Source organism: Oncorhynchus keta, chromosome 29 (genome assembly GCF_023373465.1).
Source record: "Oncorhynchus keta strain PuntledgeMale-10-30-2019 chromosome 29, Oket_V2, whole genome shotgun sequence".
Taxonomy (NCBI): Eukaryota; Metazoa; Chordata; class Actinopteri; order Salmoniformes; family Salmonidae; genus Oncorhynchus; species Oncorhynchus keta.
In genome coordinates, this window is record NC_068449.1 from 118,283 (window position 1) to 141,927 (window position 23,645).

The 23,645-nt window shown below is 47.0% G+C and overlaps 1 protein-coding gene and 1 long non-coding RNA gene across 10 annotated transcripts in view; both read right to left on the reverse strand.

The window, feature by feature from the left end:
- The window catches only part of smoc1 (SPARC related modular calcium binding 1), a 200,807-nt gene that overhangs the window by 98,635 nt on the left and 78,527 nt on the right, over nt 1–23,645 (reverse strand). For all 7 annotated transcript variants that reach the window (XM_052485395.1, XM_052485397.1, XM_052485398.1 and 4 more), the window contains exons 4-5: nt 11,670–11,782; nt 11,349–11,448 (exon numbers count right to left, since the gene is read on the reverse strand). In XM_052485395.1, coding sequence (XP_052341355.1) covers nt 11,349–11,448; nt 11,670–11,782 — 213 coding nt within the window. The remainder of the gene's footprint in view (nt 1–11,348; nt 11,449–11,669; nt 11,783–23,645) is intronic.
- Nucleotides 9,649–11,271, reverse strand: LOC127913446 (uncharacterized). 3 transcript variants are annotated; one of them, XR_008085542.1, is made up of 3 exons: nt 11,198–11,271; nt 10,934–10,970; nt 9,649–9,711 (listed from the first exon to the last, which is right to left on the reverse strand). It is a non-coding gene; the product is annotated as an uncharacterized LOC127913446 (long non-coding RNA). The 3 variants fall into 3 exon arrangements; XR_008085543.1 differs by lacking the exon at nt 9,649–9,711 and adding an exon at nt 9,908–9,970; XR_008085541.1 differs by lacking the exon at nt 9,649–9,711 and adding an exon at nt 9,984–10,192.

The following is a 23,645-nucleotide window of genomic DNA, read 5'->3' on the forward strand; positions in this document are numbered from 1 at the left end:
TTACCCAGAAAGACTCACTGCTATAATCGCTACCAAAGCTGATTTTACAAAGTATTGACTCAGTGGAGTGATTACTTACAGCACCAGTCAAACGTTTGGACACACCTACTCACTTTTCTTAGTTTTTTACTATTTTCTACATTGTAGAATAATAGTGAAGACATCAATACTCTGAAAAAACACATATGGAATCATGTAGTAAGCAAAAAAGTGTTAAACAAATGAAAATGTATTTTATTTGGAGATGCTTAAAAGTAGCCACACTTTGCCTTGATAAGAACTTTGCATACTCTTGGTATTCTCTCAACCAGCATCACCTGGAATACTTTTTGAACAGTCTTGAAGGAGTTCCCACATATGCTGAGCACTCATCCCAAACCATCTCAATTGGGTTGACGTCGGGTGATTGTGGAGGCCAGGTCATCTAATGCAGCACTCCATCATTCTCATTCTTGGTCAATTAGCCCATACACAGCCTGGAGGTGTGTTGGGTCATTCTTCTATTGAAAAACAAATGATAATCCCACTAAGACCAAACCAGATGGGATGGCGTATCGCAGCAGAATGCTGTGGTAGCCATGCTGGTTAAGTGTGCCTTGAATTCTAAATAAATCACTGACAGTGTTCCCAGCAAAGCACCCCCACGACATCCCACCTCCTCCTCCATGCTTCACGGTGGGAACCACACATGCAGAGATCATCTGTTCACCTACTCTGCATCTCACAAAGAAATGGCGGTTGGAAGCAAAAATCTCAAATTTGTACTCATCAGACCAAAGGACAGATTTCCACCAGTCTAATATCCATTGCTTGTGTTTCTTGTTCCAAGCAAGTCTCTTCTTATTATTCTTCTTATTATTAGTGTCCTTTAGTTGTAGTTTCTTTGCCGTAATTTGACCATGAAGGCCTGATTCACACAGTCTCCTCTGAACAGTTGATGTTGAGATGTGTCTGTTACTTGAACTCCGTGATGCATTTATTTGGGCTGCAACCTGAGTCTGGTAACTCTAATGAACTTATCCTCTGCATCAGAGGTAACTCTGGGTCTTCCTTTCCTGTGGCGGTCCTCATGAGAGCCAGTTTCATCATAGCGCTTGTTGGTTTTTGCGACTGCACTTGAAGAAACTTTCAAAGTTCTTGAAATTTTCCGGATTGACTGACCTTCATGTCTTAAAGTAATGATGGACTGACCTTCATGTCTTAAAGTAATGATGGACTGTCATTTCTCTTTGCTTATTTTAGCTGTTCTTGTCATAATATGGACTTGGTCTTTTACCAAATAGGACTGTCTTCTGTATACCACCCCTACCTTGTCACAACACAACTGACTGGCTCAAATGCATTAAGGAAATAAATTCCACAAATTCACTTTTAACAAGGCACACCTGTTAATTGAAATGCATTCCAGGTGACTACCTCATGAAGCCTGTTGAGAGGACACCAAGAGTGTGCAAAGCTGTCATCAAGGCAAAGGGGGGCTACTTTGAATAATCTCAAATATATTTAGATTTGTTTAACACTTTTTTTTGGTTATTACATGATTCCATGTGTGTTATTTCATAGTTTTGATGTCTTCACTATTATTCTACAATGTAGAAAATATAAAATATAAAGACAAATCCTGGAATGAGTAGGTGTGTCCAAACTTTTGACTGGTACTATATGTAAATTAGATATTTCTGTATTTCATTTTCAACACATTTGCAAAAATGTATAAAAACATATTTTCACTTTATCATTATGAGGTATTGTGTGTAGATGGGTGAGGGGAAAAAAATATAATTTTTGAAGGCGAAATGGAAATTCAGTTGAATTTGAAATATAATTCCTAACTGAAATTGAAGCAGGGTGACATTTATTGCCATGAATCTTGACAAAACGGTTAAGGGTTTAGATTTAAAATCAGATTTTGTGACTTTGTGGCAGTGCCAGCTAATGACCAGTGCAGAACTGCCTACAGGGCAAGATTCATGACAATAAATGCCAACCTGTGAAATGGAATTGATCCCAACCGTGACCAGCTGTAGTGTTACTCGGAGATGTGACCGCCTGTAGACTTGACACACACATTCCACATTATTTCACGATTCCCAAAATATTCATACATTTTTTTCAGATATCCGGAAAGTTTAAATTATAATAATTTTTTTTACAAATTTAATGCTCTTGAGTCTTGACCAATCAGAATAATGCAAATCCTGTAGTTTTCCGCTAAAAACAACAGTGGAACAGAAGTCTGATTTTTGATATAGAACGTATTATTTTACAAAACGTTTATTTGGTGTTTGATTTGATCTGTGTCAAGTCTTGTGGAAACTGTTAAGGGGCAGGCATGTAAATGCTATTTGAAGATAATAGCATAGCGATGTCAGGGCAGGGCGATGTCAGGGTGATGTCAGAGCAGGGTGATGTCAGGGTGATGTCAGGGCAGGGCGATGTCAGGGTGATGTCAGAGCAGGGTGATGTCAGGGTGATGTCAGGGCAGGGCGATGTCAGGGTGATGTCAGGGTGATGTCAGAGCAGGGTGATGTCAGAGCAGGGTGATGTCAGGGCAGGGTGATGTCAGGGCAGGGCGATGTCAGGGCGATGTCAGGGCAGGGCGATGTCAGGGCAGGGCGATGTCAGGGCAGGGCGATGTCAGGGCAGGGCGATGTCAGGGCAGGGTGATGTCAGGGCAGGGTGATGTCAGGGTGATGTCAGGGCAGGGTGATGTCAGGGCAGGGTGATGTCAGGGCAGGGTGATGTCAGGGCGATGTCAGGGCAGGGCGATGTCAGTGCAGGGCGATGTCAGGGCAGGGCGATGTCAGGGCAGGGCGATGTCAGGGTGATGTCAGGGCAGGGTGATGTCAGGGCAGGGTGATGTCAGGGTGATGTCAGGGCAGGGCGATGTCAGGGCAGGGTGATGTCAGGGTGATGTCAGGGAAGGGCGATGTCAGGGTGATGTCAGGGCAGGGCGATGTCAGGGCAGGGCGATGTCAGGGTGAGGTCAGGGTGATGTCAGGGAGATGTCAGAGCAGGGTGATGTCAGGGTGATGTCAGAGCAGGGTGATGTCAGGGAGATGTCAGAGCAGGGTGATGTCAGGGCAGGGCGATGTCAGGGCAGGGCGATGTCAGGGCAGGGCGATGTCAGAGCAGGGTGATGTCAGGGAGATGTCAGGGCAGGGCGATGTCAGGGCAGGGCGATGTCAGGGTGAGGTCAGGGTGATGTCAGGGCATAGCGATGTCAGAGCAGGGCGATGTCAGAGCAGGGTGATGTCAGAGCAGGGTGATGTCAGAGCAGGGTGATGTCAGGGTGATGTCAGAGCAGGGTGATGTCAGAGCAGGGTGATGTCAGGGTGATGTCAGAGCAGGGTGATGTCAGAGCAGGGTGATGTCAGAGCAGGGTGATGTCAGAGCAGGGTTATGTCAGGGTGATGTCAGAGCAGGGTGATGTCAGAGCAGGGTGATGTCAGAGCAGGGTGATGTCAGGGCATGGCGATGTCAGGGCATAGCGATGTCAGGGCATAGCGATGTCAGGGCAGGGCGATGTCAGGGCATAGCGATGTCAGGGCATAGCGATGTCAGGGCATAGCGATGTCAGGGCAGGGCGATGTCAGGGCATAGCGATGTCAGGGCAGGGCGATGTCAGGGTGATGTCAGGGCATAGCGATGTCAGGGCAGCGCGATGTCAGGGTGATGTCAGGGCATAGCGATGTCAGGGCAGGGCGATGTCAGGGCAGGGCGATGTCAGGGCGATGTCAGGGCATAGCGATGTCAGGGCAGGGCGATGTCAGGGCGATGTCAGGGCATAGCGATGTCAGGGCAGGGCGATGTCAGGGCAGGGCGATGTCAGGGCAGGGCGATGTCAGGGTGATGTCAGGGCAGGGAGATGTCAGGGTGATGTCAGGGCAGGGCGATGTCAGGGCGATGTCAGGGCAGGGCGATGTCAGGGCAGGGCGATGTCAGGGCAGGGCGATGTCAGGGCAGGGCGATGTCAGGGTGATGTCAGGGCAGGGAGATGTCAGGGTGATGTCAGGGCAGGGCGATGTCAGGGTGATGTCAGGGCATAGCGATGTCAGGGCAGGGCGTTGTCAGGGTGATGTCAGGGCAGGGCGATGTCAGGGCATAGCGATGTCAGGGTGATGTCAGGGTGATGTCAGGGCAGGGCGATGTCAGGGCAGGGCGATGTCAGGGCAGGGCGATGTCAGGGCAAGGCGATGTCAGGGTGATGTCAGGGTGATGTCAGGGCAGGGCGATGTCAGGGTGATGTCAGGGCAGGGCGATGTCAGGCTGATGTCAGGGCAGGGCGATGTCAGGGTGATGTCAGGGCAGGGCGATGTCAGGGTGATGTCAGGGCAGGGCGATGTCAGGCTGATGTCAGGGCAGGGCGATGTCAGGGTGATGTCAGGGCAGGGCGATGTCAGGCTGATGTCAGGGCAGGGCGATGTCAGGGTGATGTCAGGGCAGGGCGATGTCAGGGTGATGTCAGGGCAGGGCGATGTCAGGCTGATGTCAGGGCAAGGCGATGTCAGGGTGATGTCAGGGCAGGGCGATGTCAGGGCATAGCGATGTCAGGGTGATGTCAGGGTGATGTCAGAGCAGGGTGATGTCAGGGTGATGTCAGGGTGATGTCAGAGCAGGGTGATGTCAGGGCGATGTCAGAGCAGGGCGATGTCAGAGCAGGGCATGCTGGGGGTTTCAAAATGTGCAGCAGTAGCTCAACGCATGGTTATAAAAACTACATGCAAAGGTTTGTTATTTCATTAAATGAAGTATTTCAAATGTCATGGTATATCCTTGTAGGTAACAACGTCACAAGGAAGGATAATCTCATTTCATTTACAGTATAACAAAGCTTTTTCTACGTCAAAATAGGCCTTTCTTTAAAAAACAAGAATCTAAAACAGTTTACCACTCAAATAATCTAATACTAACGTTTGTTCGGATATCCGGATTACCGCGCTCATTCATAACACAACAGAGGGAAATAAATACATTTGCAAGAAACAATAATGAAGATATTGGACCTTATGCAGGACAAAAGAGTTTACGATCTTAGTGGTTCTATCACATGTACTGTACATTGCAGTAAATGCATTCCCAAAATACCAAATGATTTTGTTCATGGCCATGACTGGACATGTTTCCGTGCTGGATTGCAATTGTTGTTGATGCTGATTGGAAGAATGGGAGAGGAGGATGCTGATTGGAGGAATGGGCAGGAAGAGGGCGTGGTGTAGAATGTGGAGCAGGTGAATCAAAGAGAATAGAGACAGGGGTGCTGGTTCTTGTCTCAGTAGCCAGAGGTAAGCGTGTGATCCCTTTCTCCTCCTAAATGTACACCACCTGTGTTAGCTCAGCAGCTCCTATCTGGCACTAGCCACACTAAGCTCAGAGAATGATCTCTTTCTCTCAGTGGGAAAATAACAGTCATTATCAGAAAGTGTTCCAATTCACTTCCAGTGTAGCTGTATCTCTTTGTCTGGCACCCTGACATGTCTGCCTGCCTAGGAACTGATCGAGGGGGTGAGAGGAGGGCTTTAGAGAGAGAGGCTTTCTGACTGTGGACAAATTAAGAAACAGGAGAGGAGAGGGGAGATAGGAGAGGGGTGAGCAGGAATGAGGAGAAGGGTGAGGAGAGAGAGGAGATGACAGGAATGAGGAGAGTGAGGAGAGGAGTGAGGGGAGGATAGGAATGAGGAGAGAGAAGAGAGGAGTGAGGAGAGAGAGGAGAGGACAGGAATGAGGAGAGAGAGGGGTGAGGAGAGAGAGGGGTGAGGAGAGAGAGGAGAGGAGAGAGAGGGGTGAGGAGAGAGAGGAGAGGAGTGAGGAGAGAGAGGAGAGGAGTGAGGAGAGAGAGGAGAGGAATGAGGAGAGAGAGGAGAGGAGTGAGGAGAGAGAGGAGAGGATAGGATAGGAATGAGGAGAGAGAGGAGAGGAGTGAGGAGAGAGAGGAGAGGACAGGAATGAGGAGAGAGAGGAGAGGAGTGAGGAGAGAGAGGAGAGGACAGGAATGAGGAGAGAGAGGGGTGAGGAGAGAGAGGGGTGAGGAGAGAGAGGGGTGAGGAGAGAGAAGAGAGGACAGGAATGAGAAGGGTGAGGAGAAGGGTGAGGAGAGGAGAGGAGAGAGAGGGGTGAGGAGAGGAGAGGAGAGAGAGGGGTGAGGAGAGGAGAGGAGAGAGAGGGGTGAGGAGAGAGAGGAGTGAGGAGAGAGAGGAGAGGAGAGAGAGGAGAGGATAGGAATTAGGAGAGAGAGGAGAGGAGTGAGGAGAGAGAGGAGAGGACAGGAATGAGGAGAGAGAGGAGAGGGGTGAGGAGAGAGAGGGGTGAGGAGAGAGAGGGTTGAGGAGAGAGAAGAGAGGACAGGAATGAGGAGAGAGAGGAGAGGGGTGAGGAGAGAGAGAGAGGAGAGGAGAGGAGGAGAGGAGAGAGGAGAGGAGAGGAGAGGAGAGGAGAGGGAGAGGAGAGAGGAGAGGAGAGGAGAGGAGAGGAGAGGATAGGAATGAGGAGAGAGAGGAGAGGAGAGGAGAGCAAGGACACAGTTAGTCCTGAGATGGCAGCTGAAAACACTTCCCCACAGCTGGACCTTCTGGATAGAGTTCACTATGCCCCTCTAGTCACCTTACGACTAGGATAGCACACATGTATGTACAGTTGAAGTCGAATGTTTACATACACCTTAGCCAAATACATTTAAACTCAGTTTTTCACTATTCCTGACATTTAATCCTAGTAAAGATTCCCTGTCTTAGGTCAGTTAGGATCACCACTTTATTTTAAGAATGTGAAATGTCAGAATAATAGTAGACAGATTTATTTATTTCAGCGTTTATTTCTTTCATCACATTCCCAGTGGGTCAGAAGTTTACATACACTCAAATAGTATTTGGTAGCGTTGCCTTTAAATTGTTTCACTTGGGTCAAACGTTTCAGGTAGCCTTCCACAAGCGTCCCACAATAAATTGGGTGAATTTTGTCCCACTCCTGTCAGGTTTGTAGGCCTCCTTGCTCGCACGCTTTTTCAGTTCTGCCCACAAATTTCCTATAGGATTGAGGTCAGGGCTTTGTGATGGCCACTCCAATACCTTGACTCTGTTGTCCTTAAGCCATTTTACCACAACTTTGGAAGTATGCTTGGGGTCTTTGTCCATTTGGAAGACCCATTTGTGCCCAAGCTTTAACTTCCTGACTGATGTCTTGAGATGTTGCTTCAATATATCCACATAATTTTGCCTTCTCATGAAGCCATCTATTTTTCTATTTTGTTTAGTGTGCCAGTCCCTCCTGCAGCAAAGCACCCCCACAACATGATGCTGCCACCCCCATGCTTCACGGATGGGATGGTGTTCTTCAGCTTGCAAGCCTACCCCTTTTTCCTCCAAACATAACGATGGTCATTATGGCCAAACAGTTCTATTTTTGTTTCATCAGACCAGAGGACATTTCTCCAAAAAGTACGAACTTTGTCCCCATTTGCAGTTGCAAACCGTAGTCTGGCTATTTTATGGCGGTTTTGGAGCAGTGGCTTCTTCCTTGCTGGTTGTGTTGATATAGGACTCGTTTTACTGTGGATATAGATACTTTTGTACCTGTTTCCTCCAGCATCTTCACAAGGTCCTTTGTTGTTCTGGGATTGATTTGCACTTTCCGCACCAAATTACGTTCATCTCCAGGAGACAGAACGCGTCTCCTTCCTGAGCGGTAAAGAGGCACTGAGTCTGAAGGTAGGCCTTGAACTACATCCACAGGTACACCTCCAATTGACTCAAATTATGTCAATTAGCCTATCAGAAGCTTCTAAAGCCATGACATTATTTTCTGGAATTTTCCAAGCTGTTTAAAGGCACAGTCAACTTAGTGTATGTAAACGTCTGACCCACTGGAATTGTGATACAGTGAATTATAAGTGAAATAATCTGTCTGTAAACAATTGGTGGAAAAATGACTTGTTTCAAGCACAAAGTAGATGTCCTAACCGACTTGCCAAAACTATAGTTTGTTAACAAGAAATTTGTGGAGTGGTTGAAAAACAAGTTTTAATGACTCCAACCTAAGTGTATGTAAACTTCCGACTTCAACTGTATGTACCCTACCATGCAGGACAGTAGCCTGGTACAGCTCTGCCAACAGTTCCATGTGCACCTGAACACCCAGCCCTGTCTCTAATCTCTAACAGTACCTGAACACCCAGCCCTGTCTCTAATCTCTAACAGTTCCTGAACACCCAGCCCTGTCTCTAATCTCTAACAGTACCTGAACACCCAGCCCTGTCTCTAATCTCTAACAGTACCTGAACACCCAGTCCTGTCTCTAATCTCTAACAGTACCTGAACACCCAGCCCTGTCTCTAATCTCTAACAGTACCTGAACACCCAGCCCTGTCTCTAATCTCTAACAGTACCTGAACACCCAGCCCTGTCTCTAATCTCTAACAGTACCTGAACACCCAGCCCTGTCTCTAATCTCTAACAGTACCTGAACACCCAGCCCTGTCTCTAATCTCTAACAGTACCTGAACACCCAGCCCTGTCTCTAATCTCTAACAGTTCCTGAACACCCAGCCCTGTCTCTAATCTCTCAAGGTACCTGAACACCCAGTCCTGTCTCTAATCTCTAACAGTACCTGAACACCCAGCCCTGTCTCTAATCTCTAACAGTTCCTGAACACCCAGCCCTGTCTCTAATCTCTAACAGTACCTGAACACCCAGCCCTGTCTCTAATCTCTAACAGTACCTGAACACCCAGTCCTGTCTCTAATCTCTAACGGTACCTGAACACCCAGTCCTGTCTCTAATCTCTAACGGCACCTGAACACCCAGTCCTGTCTCTAATCTCTAACGGTACCTGAACACCCAGCCCTGTCTCTAATCTCTCAAGGTACCTGAACACCCAGTCCTGTCTCTAATCTCTAACAGTACCTGAACACCCAGCCCTGTCTCTAATCTCTAACAGTTCCTGAACACCCAGCCCTGTCTCTAATCTCTAACAGTACCTGAACACCCAGCCCTGTCTCTAATCTCTAACAGTACCTGAACACCCAGTCCTGTCTCTAATCTCTAAAGGTACCTGAACACCCAGTCCTGTCTCTAATCTCTAACGGTACCTGAACACCCAGTCCTGTCTCTAATCTCTAACGGTACCTGAACACCCAGTCCTGTCTCTAATCTCTAACGGTACCTGAACACCCAGTCCTGTCTCTAATCTCTAACGGTACCTGAACACCCAGCCCTGTCTCTAATCTCTAACGGTACCTGAACACCCAGTCCTGTCTCTAATCTCTAAGGTACCTGAACACCCAGTCCTGTCTCTAATCTCTAACGGTACCTGAACACCCAGTCCTGTCTCTAATCTCTAACGGTACCTGAACACCCAGTCCTGTCTCTAATCTCTAACGGTACCTGAACACCCAGCCCTGTCTCTAATCTCTCAAGGTACCTGAACACCCAGTCCTGTCTCTAATCTCTAACGGTACCTGAACACCCAGTCCTGTCTCTAATCTCTAACGGTACCTGAACACCCAGTCCTGTCTCTAATCTCTAACGGTACCTGAACACCCAGCCCTGTCTCTAATCTCTCAAGGTACCTGAACACCCAGCCCTGTCTCTAATCTCTAACGGTACCTGAACACCCAGCCCTGTCTCTAATCTCTCAAGGTACCTGAACACCCAGCCCTGTCTCTAATCTCTAACGGTACCTGAACACCCAGTCCTGTCTCTAATCTCTAACGGTACCTGAACACCCAGCCCTGTCTCTAATCTCTCAAGGTACCTGAACACCCAGCCCTGTCTCTAATCTCTAACGGTTCCTGAACACCCAGCCCTGTCTCTAATCTCTCACGGTACCTGAACACCCAGCCCTGTCTCTAATCTCTCAAGGTACCTGAACACCCAGCCCTGTCTCTAATCTCTCAAGGTACCTGAACACCCAGCCCTGTCTCTAATCTCTAACGGTACCTGAACACCCAGTCCTGTCTCTAATCTCTAACGGTACCTGAACACCCAGCCCTGTCTCTAATCTCTAACGGTACCTGAACACCCAGCCCTGTCTCTAATCTCTCAAGGTACCTGAACACCCAGCCCTGTCTCTAATCTCTAACGGTACCTGAACACCCAGCCCTGTCTCTAATCTCTCAAGGTACCTGAACACCCAGCCCTGTCTCTAATCTCTAACGGTACCTGAACACCCAGTCCTGTCTCTAATCTCTAACGGTACCTGAACACCCAGTCCTGTCTCTAATCTCTAACGGTACCTGAACACCCAGCCCTGTCTCTAATCTCTCAAGGTACCTGAACACCCAGTCCTGTCTCTAATCTCTAACGGTTCCTGAACACCCAGTCCTGTCTCTAATCTCTAACGGTACCTGAACACCCAGCCCTGTCTCTAATCTCTCAAGGTACCTGAACACCCAGCCCTGTCTCTAATCTCTCAAGGTACCTGAACACAGCCCTGTCTCTAATCTCTCAAGGTACCTGAACACCCAGTCCTGTCTCTAATCTCTCAAGGTACCTGAACACACAGGGGTCCTGTCTCTAATCTCTAACGGTACCTGAACACCCAGTCCTGTCTCTAATCTCTAACGGTACCTGAACACCCAGTCCTGTCTCTAATCTCTAACGGTACCTGAACACCCAGTCCTGTCTCTAATCTCTAACGGTACCTGAACACCCAGTCCTGTCTCTAATCTCTAACGGTACCTGAACACCCAGTCCTGTCTCTAATCTCTAACGGTACCTGAACACCCAGTCCTGTCTCTAATCTCTAACGGTACCTGAACACCCAGTCCTGTCTCTAATCTCTAACGGTACCTGAACACCCAGTCCTGTCTCTAATCTCTAACGGTACCTGAACACCCAGCCCTGTCTCTAATCTCTCAAGGTACCTGAACACCCAGTCCTGTCTCTAATCTCTAACGGTACCTGAACACCCAGCCCTGTCTCTAATCTCTAACAGTACCTGAACACCCAGTCCTGTCTCTAATCTCTCAAGGTACCTGAACACCCAGTCCTGTCTCTAATCTCTAACGGTACCTGAACACCCAGTCCTGTCTCTAATCTCTCAAGGTACCTGAACACACAGGGGTCCTGTCTCTAATCTCTAAGGTACCTGAACACACAGGGGTCCTGTCTCTAATCTCTAACAGTACCTGAACACCCAGTCCTGTCTCTAATCTCTAACGGTACCTGAACACCCAGCCCTGTCTCTAATCTCTAACGGTACCTGAACACCCAGCCCTGTCTCTAATCTCTAACAGTACCTGAACACCCAGTCCTGTCTCTAATCTCTAACAGTACCTGAACACCCAGCCCTGTCTCTAATCTCTAACGGTACCTGAACACACAGGGGTCCTGTCTCTAATCTCTCAAGGTACCTGAACACACAGGGGTCCTGTTGTGCACGGAGGAACCGCTGACTGGTTTGCCGTCGGTGGTGACACACCAGCAGTATCCTGTCAGAGTGTGACACTGCACCTGTAGAGAGCAGGACGCACAGGACAGAGACGGGTGGGAAACAGGTACATGTATACTGGAGGGTCCGTGACAATGGTGTCCCAAAATGTCCAGGTTATTAAATAAGACAACAACAGGGAAAGTCTCCTATAATTCCTCCAACCGGGATTTTTCATTTCCTGCAAAGTTTCCGGGGTTTTGCAATTGGCTCCCAGAGATAAAGATTCCTGAGAGAGACAGACCTGGGCGAAGGTTCCGTCCTCATTGCATTCTGGGATGAAGATGGACTCCTGAGGTCTCTTAGCCTGCTCCAGAGCCTGATTCCTCTCCAGCCTGCACTTAGACTGGCCTCCGTCTGAAATACAAACACAAGGACAGGTATACTGCACCTGTATTCATTAACTGTCACAGCATTGAAAACTACAGCACAGAAGGGTTGGTGGCTCCTTAATTAGGGAGGATGGGCTCGTGGTAAAGACGGGAGCAGAGTTATTTCCGGGTGTTTGATTTGCCACGTTCCATTATTATGAGCCTCCACTGAACTACAGGTACACCTGTCCTGCATCCACTGTCCCAGCATGCACAACCAGAGGACAGGTATACCTGCATTCACTGTCCCAGCATGCACAACCAGAGGGCAGGTATACCTGCATTCACTGTCCCAGCATGCACAACCAGAGGACAGGTATACCTGCATTTACTGTCCCAGCATGCACAACCAGAGGGCAGGTATACCTGCATCCACTGTCCCAGCATGCACAGTTATACCAAGAGGCAGGTATACAAAGGTAGGACCCAGGTATACCTGCATTTACTGTGATGCACAACCAGAGGACAGGTATACCTGCATTTACTGTCCCAGCATGCTGTGACTGTCCCAGCATGCAGCAACCAGGGACAGGTATACCTGCATTCACTCAGCAACCCAGGTACCTCTTAAAATGTGTAGGAAATTGTATTGTTGCTTTTTTAGTTTTAAAATGCTTCTAAAGTTTGTTTTATATCCACTTTGAAATTTAAGACTTGATTTCCCCTAAAGAAAAATGTATCAACCCATACAAAAATGTAAATGAATTATTAACTACATAATAGTTCACATTTCCTGTGGCTGCAGGATACTCTTTCTGCTGTAACAAACTGGCTCAAATTAACATCCTAGATCTGTACTTGTATTAACTGAAACAACATCCCAACCCACTGGCTCACCTCTGCTAGCAACACACACTCTCTGTTCACCTACTTTATACTGAAATCTCAACACTTCATTTGACAGTACATTCCAGACGTTTAAAAACATACTCAGTGCCTCGTTGCTTGGCATCATGGGAAAATGAAACGATTTTGGTATCACAGAATGTTCTGTCAATTTTCACATAAAAACTTCACTAGGATGAAAGCTGATTAACATGTTTCGTACATTTCTATCAGAAAACATTTATTTTATTTTATTCACAATGAAAATGTTTAAAGCTCATTTTAAACCTATACATGCTCCCTGTAAGACCATATGATCTGTGACCCATACATGGTGCAGAACATATGATCTGTGACCCATACATGGTGCAGACCATATGATCTGTGACCCATACATGGAGCAGACCATATGATCTGTGACCCATACATGGTGCAGACCATATGATCTGTGACCCATACATGGTGCAGACCATATGATCTGTGACCCATACATGGTGCAGACCACATCTTGGGAGTCATTAGACCATATGATCTGTGACCCATACATGGTGCAGACCATATGATCTGTGACCCATACATGATGCAGACCATATGATCAGTGACCCATACATGGTGCAGACCATATGATCTGTGACCCATACATGGTGCAGACCATATGATCTGTGACCCATACATGGTGCAGACCACATCTTGGGAGTCATTAGACCATATGATCTGTGACCCATACATGGTGCAGACCATATGATCTGTGACCCCTACATGGTACAGACCACATCTTGGGAGTCATTAGACCATATGATCTGTGACCCATACATGGTGCAGACCATATGATCTGTGACCCATACATGGTGCAGACCATATGATCTGTGACCCATACATGGTGCAGACCATATGATCTGTGACCCATACATGGTGCAGACCACATCTTGGGAGTCATTAGACCATATGATCTGTGACCCATACATGGTGCAGACCATATGATCTGTGACCCCTACATGGTACAGACCACATCTTGGGAGTCATTAGACCATATGATCTGTGACCCATACATGGTGCAGACCATATGATCTGTGACCCATACATGGTGCAGACCATATGATCTGTGAACCATACATGGTGCAGACCATATGATCTGTGACCCATACATGGTGCAGACCACATCTTGGAGTCATTAGACCATATGATCTGTGACCCATACATGGTGCAGACCACATCTTGGGAGTCATTAGACCATATGATCTGTGACCCATACATGGTGCAGACCATATGATCTGTGACCCATACATGGTGCAGACCACATCTTGGGAGTCATTAGACCATATGATCTGTGACCCATACATGGTGCAGACCACATCTTGGAGTCATTAGACCATATGATCTCTGACCCATACATGGTGCAGACCATATGATCTGTGACCCCTACATGGTGCAGACCACATCTTGGGAGTCATTAGACCATATGATCTGTGACCCATACATGGTGCAGACCATATGATCTGTGACCCATACATGGTGCAGACCACATCTTGGGAGTCATTAGACCATATGATCTGTGACCCATACATGGTGCAGACCTGTGACCATACATGGTGTGACCACATCTTGGGAGTCAGACCATATGATCTGTGAGTCATTAGACCATATGATCTGTGACCCATACATGGTGCAGACCATATGATCTGTGACCCATACATGGTGCAGACCATATGATCTGTGACCCATACATGGTGCAGACCATATGATCTGTGACCCATACATGGTGCAGACCACATCTTGGGAGTCATTAGACCATATGATCTGGTGCAGACCCATACATGGTAGACCATATGATCTCTGACCCACATGGTGCTTGGAGTCATTAGACCATATGATCTGTGACCCATACATGGTGCAGACCATATGATCTGTGACCCATACATGGTGCAGACCATATGATCTAGACCCATCATGGTGTCAGACCATATGATCTGTGACCCATGGTACATGGTGCAGACCATATGATCTGTGACCCATACATGGTGCAGACCACATCTTGGAGTCATTAGACCATATGATCTGTGACCCATACATGGTGCAGACCACATATTGGAGTCATTAGACCATATGATCTGTGACCCATACATGGAGCAGACCATATGATCTGTGAACCATACATGGTGCAGACCATATGATCTGTGACCCATACATGGAGCAGACCATATTACATGGTGCAGACCACATCTTGGAGTCATTAGACCATATGATCTGTGACCCATACATGGAGCAGACCATATGATCTGTGACCCATACATGGTGCAGACCACATCTTGGGAGTCATTAGACCATATGATCTGTGACCCATACATGGTGCAGACCATATGATCTGTGACCCATACATGGTGCAGACCACATCTTGGGAGTCATTAGACCATATGATCTGTGACCCATACATGGTGCAGACCACATCTTGGAGTCATTAGACCATATGATCTCTGACCCATACATGGTGCAGACCACATCATGGAGTCATTAGACCATATGATCTCTGACCCATACATGGTGCAGACCACATCATGGAGTCATTAGACCATATGATCTCTGACCCATACATGGTACAGACCATATGATCTGTGACCCATACATGGTACAGACCATATGATCTGTGACCCATACATGGTGCAGACCTCATCTTGGAGTCATTAGACCATATGATCTGTGACCCATACATGGTGCAGACCACATCTTGTGAGTCATTAGACAGACCACATCTGGGAGTCATTAGACCATATGATCTGTGACCCATACATGGTGCAGACCATATGATCTGTGACCCATACATGGTGCAGACCATATGAGACCATATGATGCAGACCCATCTTGAGTCATTAGACCATATGATCTGTGACCCATACATGGTGCAGACCACATCTTGGAGTCATTAGACCATATGATCTGTGACCCATACATGGTGCAGACCACATCTTGGAGTCATTAGACCATATGATCTGTGACCCATACATGGTGCAGACCATATGATCTGTGACCCCTACATGGTGCAGACCATATGATCTGTGACCCATACATGGTGCAGACCATATGATCTGTGACCCATACATGGTGCAGACCATATGATCTGTGACCCATACATGGTGCAGACCACATCTTGGGAGTCATTAGACCATATGATCTGTGACCCATACATGGTGCAGACCACATCTTGGAGTCATTAGACCATATGATCTCTGACCCATACATGGTGCAGACCACATCATGGAGTCATTAGACCATATGATCTCTGACCCATACATGGTGCAGACCACATCATGGAGTCATTAGACCATATGATCTCTGACCCATACATGGTACAGACCATATGATCTGTGACCCATACATGGTACAGACCACATCTTGGGAGTCATTAGACCATATGATCTGTGACCCATACATGGTGCAGACCTCATCTTGGAGTCATTAGACCATACGATCTGTGACCCATACATGGTGCAGACCACATCTTGGAGTCATTAGACCATACGATCTGTGACCCATACATGGTGCAGACCATATGATCTGTGACTCTGACATGGTGCAGACCACATGATCTGTGACCCATACATGGTGCAGACCATATGATCTGTGACCCATACATGGTCCAGACCACATCTTGGAGTCATTAGACCATACGATCTGTGACCCATACATGGTGCAGACCACATCTTGGAGTCATTAGACCATACGATCTGTGACCCATACATGGTGCAGACCATATGATCTGTGACTCTGACATGGTGCAGACCATATGATCTGTGACCCATACATGGTGCAGACCATATGATCTGTGACCCATACATGGTGCAGACCATATGATCTGTGACCCATACATGGTGCAGACCATATGATCTGTGACCCCTACATGGTGCAGACCATATGATCTGTGACCCATACATGGTGCAGACCATATGATCTGTGACCCATACATGGTGCAGACCATATGATCTGTGACCCATACATGGTGCAGACCACATCTTGGAGTCATTAGACCATATGATCTGTGACCCATACATGGTGCAGACCACATCTTGGAGTCATTAGACCATATGATCTGTGACCCATACATGGTGCAGACCACATCTTGGAGTCATTAGACCATATGATCTGTGACCCCTACATGGTGCAGACCACATCTTGGGAGTCATTAGACCATATGATCTGTGACCCATACATGGTGCAGACCATATGATCTGTGACCATACATGGTGCAGACCATGGTGCAGACCATATGATCTGTGACCCATACATGGTGCAGACCACATCTCTGTGAGTCATTAGACCATATGATCTGTGACCCATACATGGTGCAGACCACATCTTGGGAGTCATTAGACCATATGATCTGTGACCCATACATGGTGCAGACCACATCTATGGAGTCATTAGACCATATGATCTGTGACCCATACATGGTGCAGACCACATCTTGGAGTCATTAGACCATATGATCTGTGACCCATACATGGTGCAGACCATCTTGAGTCATTAGACCATATGATCTCTGACCCATACATGGTGCAGACCATATGATCTGTGACCCATACATGGTGCAGACCATATGATCTGTGACCCATACATGGTGCAGACCACATCTCTGTGACCCATCATTAGACCATATGATCTGCAGACCATATGATCTGTGACCCATACATGGTGCAGACCATATGATCTGTGACCCATACATGGTGTAGACCATATGGTCTGTGACCCATACATGGTGCAGACCACATCTTGGAGTCATTAGACCATATGATCTGTGACCCATACATGGTGCAGACCACATCTTGGAGTCATTAGACCATACGATCTGTGACACATACATGGTGCAGACCATATGATCTGTGACTCTGACATGGTGCAGACCATATGATCTGTGACCCCTACATGGTGCAGACCATATGATCTGTGACCCCTACATGGTGCAGACCATATGATCTGTGACCCATACATGGTGCAGACCACATCTTGGAGTCATTAGACCATATGATCTGTGACCCATACATGGTGCAGACCACATCTTGGGAGTCATTAGACCATATTATCTCTGACCCATACATGGTGCAGACCATATGATCTGTGACCCCTACATGGTGCAGACCATATGATCTGTGACCCATACATGGTGCAGACCATATGATCTGTGACCCATACATGGTGCAGACCATATGATCTGTGACCCATACATGGTGCAGACCACATCTTGGAGTCATTAGACCATATGATCTCTGACCCATACATGGTGCAGACCATATGATCTGTGACCCATACATGGTGCAGACCATATGATCTGTGACCCATACATGGTGCAGACCACATCTTGGGAGTCATTAGACCATATGATCTGTGACCCATGGAGCAGACATGGTGCAGACCACATCTTGGAGTCATTAGACCATATGATCTGTGACCCATACATGGTGCAGACCATGATCTGTGGGAGTCATTAGACCATATGATCTGTGACCCATACATGGTGCAGACCATATGATCTGTGACCCATACATGGTGCAGACCATATGATCTGTGAGTCATGGTGCAGACCATATGATCTGTGACCCATACATGGTGCAGACCATATGATCTGTGACCCATACATTGCAGACCATATGATCTGTGACCCATACATGGTGCAGACCACATCATGGAGTCATTAGACCATATGATCTCTGACCCATACATGGTGCAGACCACATCTTGGAGTCATTAGACCATATGATCTGTGACCCATACATGGTGCAGACCATATGATCTGTGACCCATACATGGTGCAGACCACATCTTGGGAGTCATTAGACCATATGATCTGTGACCCATACATGGTGCAGACCATATGACATCATGGAGTCAGACCATATGATCTGTGACCCATACATGGTGCAGACCATATGATCTGTGACCCATACATGGTGACCATATGAGACCAGACCACATCTTGGAGTCATTAGACCATATGATCTGTGACCCATACATGGTGCAGACCACATCTTGGAGTCATTAGACCATATGATCTGTGACCCATACATGGTGCAGACCACATCTTGGAGTCATTAGACCATATTATCTCTGATGGTGCAGACCATACATGGTGCAGACCATATGATCTGTGACCCATACATGGTGCAGACCATATGATCTGTGACCCATACATGGTGCAGACCATATGATCTGTGACCCTACATGGTGCAGACCATATGATCTGTGACAACTACATGGTGCAGACCACATCTTGGGAGTCATTAGACCATATGATCTGTGACCCATACATGGTGCAGACCATATGATCTGTGACCCATACATGGTGCAGACCACATGATCTGTGACCCATACATGGTGCAGACCATATGATCTGTGACCCATACATGGTGCAGACCACATCTCTGTGAGTCATTAGACCATATGATCTGTGACCCATACATGGTGCAGACCATATGAGTCATTGACCCATACATGGTGCAGACCATATGATCCAGACCACATCATGGTGCAGACCATATGATCTGTGACCCATACATGGTGCAGACCACATCTTGGAGTCATTAGACCATATGATCTGTGACCCATACATGGTGCAGACCACATCTTGGAGTCATTAGACCATACGATCTGTGACCCATACATGGTGCAGACCATATGATCATGTGCAGACCATATGATCTGACATGGTGCAGACCATATGATCTGTGACCCATACATGGTGCAGACCACATCTTGGGAGTCATTAGACCATATGATCTGTGACCCATACATGGTGCAGACCACATCTTGGGAGTCATTAGACCATATGATCTCTGACCCATACATGGTGCAGACCATATGATCTGACCCCTACATGACCCATATGATACATGGTGCAGACCATATGATCTGTGACCCATACATGGTGCAGACCATATGATCTGTGACCATACATGGTGCAGACCACATCTTGGTGTCATTAGACCATATGATCTGTGACCCATACATGGTGCAGACCACATCTTGGAGTCATTAGACCATATGATCTGTGACCCATACATGGTGCAGACCATATGATCTGTGACCCATACATGGTGCAGACCACATCTTGGGAGTCATTAGACCATATGATCTGTGACCCATACATGGTGCAGACCATACATCTTGGAGTCAGACCATATGATCTTAGAGACCATATGATCTGTGACCCATACATGGTGCAGACCATATGATCTGTGACCCATACATGGTGCAGACCATATGATCTGTGACCCATACATGGTGCAGACCATATGAGTCATTGGTGCAGACCATATGATCTGTGACCCATACATGGTGCAGACCATATGATCTGTGAGTCATGGTGCAGACCATATGATCTGTGACCCATACATGGTGCAGACCATATGATCTGTGACCCAGATGGTGCAGACCACATCTTGGAGTCATTAGACCATATGATCTGTGACCCATACATGGTGCAGACCACATCTTGGGAGTCATTAGACCATATGATCTGTGACCCATACATGGTGCAGACCATATGATCTGTGACCCATCATGGTGATCTGTGACCATACATCTTGGGAGTCATTAGACCATATGATCTGTGACCCATACATGGTGCAGACCACATCTTGGGAGTCATTAGACCATATGATCTGTGACCCATACATGGTGCAGACCATATGATATGTGACCCCTACATGGTGTAGACCATATGATCTGTGACCCATACATGGTGCAGACCACATCTTGGAGTCATTAGACCATATGATCTGTGACCCATACATGGTGCAGACCACATCTTGGGAGTCATTAGACCATATTATCTCTGACCCATACATGGTGCAGACCATATGATCTGTGACCCATACATGGTGCAGACCATATGATCTGTGACCCATACATGGTGCAGACCATATGATCTGTGACCCATACATGGTGCAGACCATATGATCTGTGACCCATACATGGTGCAGACCATCTTGGATCTTGGGAGTCATGGTAGAGCAGACCATATGATCTCTGACCCATACATGGTGCAGACATACTGATCTTGTGAGTCATACATGGTGCAGACCACATCTTGGGAGTCATTAGACCATATGATCTGACCCATACATGGTGCAGACCATATGATCTGTGAGTCTGACATGGTGCAGACCATATGATCTGTGACCCATACATGGTGCAGACCATATGATCTGTGACCCCTACATGGTGCAGACCATATGATCTGTGACCCATACATGGTGCAGACCATATGATCTGTGACCCATACATGGTGCAGACCATATGATCTGTGACCCATACATGGTGCAGACCACATCTTGGGAGTCATTAGACCATATGATCTGTGACCCATACATGGTGCAGACCACATCTTGGAGTCATTAGACCATATGATCTCTGACCCATACATGGTGCAGACCACATCATGGAGTCATTAGACCATATGATCTCTGACCCATACATGGTGCAGACCACATCTTGGAGTCATTAGACCATATGATCTCTGACCCATACATGGTGCAGACCATATGATCTGTGACCCATACATGGTGCAGACCACATGATCTGTGAGTACATGGTGCAGACCATATGATCTGTGACCCATACATGGTGCAGACCATATGATCTGTGAGTCATGGTGCAGACCATATGATCTGTGACCCATACATGGTGCAGACCACATCTTGGGAGTCATTAGACCATATGATCTGTGACCCATACATGGTGCAGACCACATCTTGGGAGTCATTAGACCATATGATCTGTGACCCATACATGGTGCAGACCATATGATCTGTGACCCCTACATGGTGCAGACCATATGATCTGTGACCCATACATGGTGCAGACCATATGATCTGTGACCCATACATGGTGCAGACCATATGATCTGTGACCCATACATGGTGCAGACCACATCTTGGAGTCATTAGACCATATGATCTCTGACCCATACATGGTGCAGACCACATCTTGGAGTCATTAGACCATATGATCTGTGACCCATACATGGTGCAGACCACATCTTGGAGTCATTAGACCATATGATCTGTGACCCATACATGGTGCAGACCACATGATCTAGACCATATGATCTGTGACCCATACATGGTGCAGACCACATCTTGGGAGTCATTAGACCATATGATCTGTGACCCATACATGGTGCAGACCATATGATCTGTGACCCATACATGGTGCAGACCATATGATCTGTGACCCCTACATGGTGCAGACCATATGATCTGTGACCCATACATGGTGCAGACCATATGATCTGTGACCCATACATGGTGCAGACCATATGATCTGTGACCCATACATGGTGCAGACCACATCTTGGAGTCATTAGACCATATGATCTCTGACCCATACATGGTGCAGACCACATCTTGGAGACATTAGACCATATGATCTGTGACCCATACATGGTGCAGACCACATCTTGGAGTCATTAGACCATATGATCTGTGACCCATACATGGTGCAGACCACATCTTGGGAGTCATTAGACCATATGATCTGTGACCCATACATGGTGCAGACCATATGATCTGTGACCCATACATGGTGCAGACCATATGATCTGTGACCCATACATGGTGCAGACCATATGATCTGTGACCCATACATGGTGCAGACCATATGATCTGTAGACCCATACATGGTGCAGACCATATGACATGGTGACCCCTACATGGTGCAGACCATATGATCTGTGACCCATACATGGTGCAGACCATATGATCTGTGACCCATACATGGTGCAGACCATATGATCTGTGACCCATACATGGTGCAGACCATATGATCTGTGACCCATACATGGTGCAGACCACATCTTGGAGTCATTAGACCATATGATCTGTGACCCATACATGGTGCAGACCACATCTTGGAGTCATTAGACCATATGATCTGTGACCCATACATGGTGCAGACCACATCTTGGAGTCATTAGACCATATGATCTGTGACCCATACATGGTGCAGACCATATGATCTGTGACCCATACATGGTGCAGACCACATCTTGGAGTCATTAGACCATATGATCTGTGACCCATACATGGTGCAGACCACATCTTGGGAGTCATTAGACCATATGATCTGTGACCCATACATGGTGCAGACCATATGATCTGTGACCCATACATGGTGCAGACCATATGATCTGTGACCCATACATGGTGCAGACCATATGATCTGTGACCCTACATGGTGCAGACCATATGATCTGTGACCCATACATGGTGCAGACCACATCTTGGGAGTCATTAGACCATATGATCTGTGACCCATACATGGTGCAGACCATACATCTGTGAGTCATTAGACCATATGATCTGTGACCCATACATGGTGCAGACCACATCTTGGAGTCATTAGACCATATGATCTGTGACCCAGATACATGGTGCAGACCATATGATCTGTGACCCATACATGGTGCAGACCACATCTTGGGAGTCATTAGACCATATGATCTGTGACCCATACATGGTGCAGACCATGATCTGTGAGTCATGGTAGACCATATGATCTCTGACCCATACATGGTGCAGACCATATGATCTGTGACCCATACATGGTGCAGACCATATGATCTGTGACCCATACATGGTGCAGACCACATATTGGAGTCATTAGACCATATGATCTGTGACCCATACATGGAGCAGACCATATGATCTGTGAACCATACATGGTGCAGACCATATGATCTGTGACCCATACATGGAGCAGACCATATTACATGGTGCAGACCACATCTTGGAGTCATTAGACCATATGATCTGTGACCCATACATGGAGCAGACCATATGATCTGTGACCCATACATGGTGCAGACCACATCTTGGAGTCATTAGACCATATGATCTGTGACCCATACATGGTGCAGACCACATCTTGGGAGTCATTAGACCATATGATCTGTGACCCATACATGGTGTCAGAACATATGATCTGTGACCCATACATGGTGCAGACCATATGATCTGTGACCCATACATGGTGCAGAC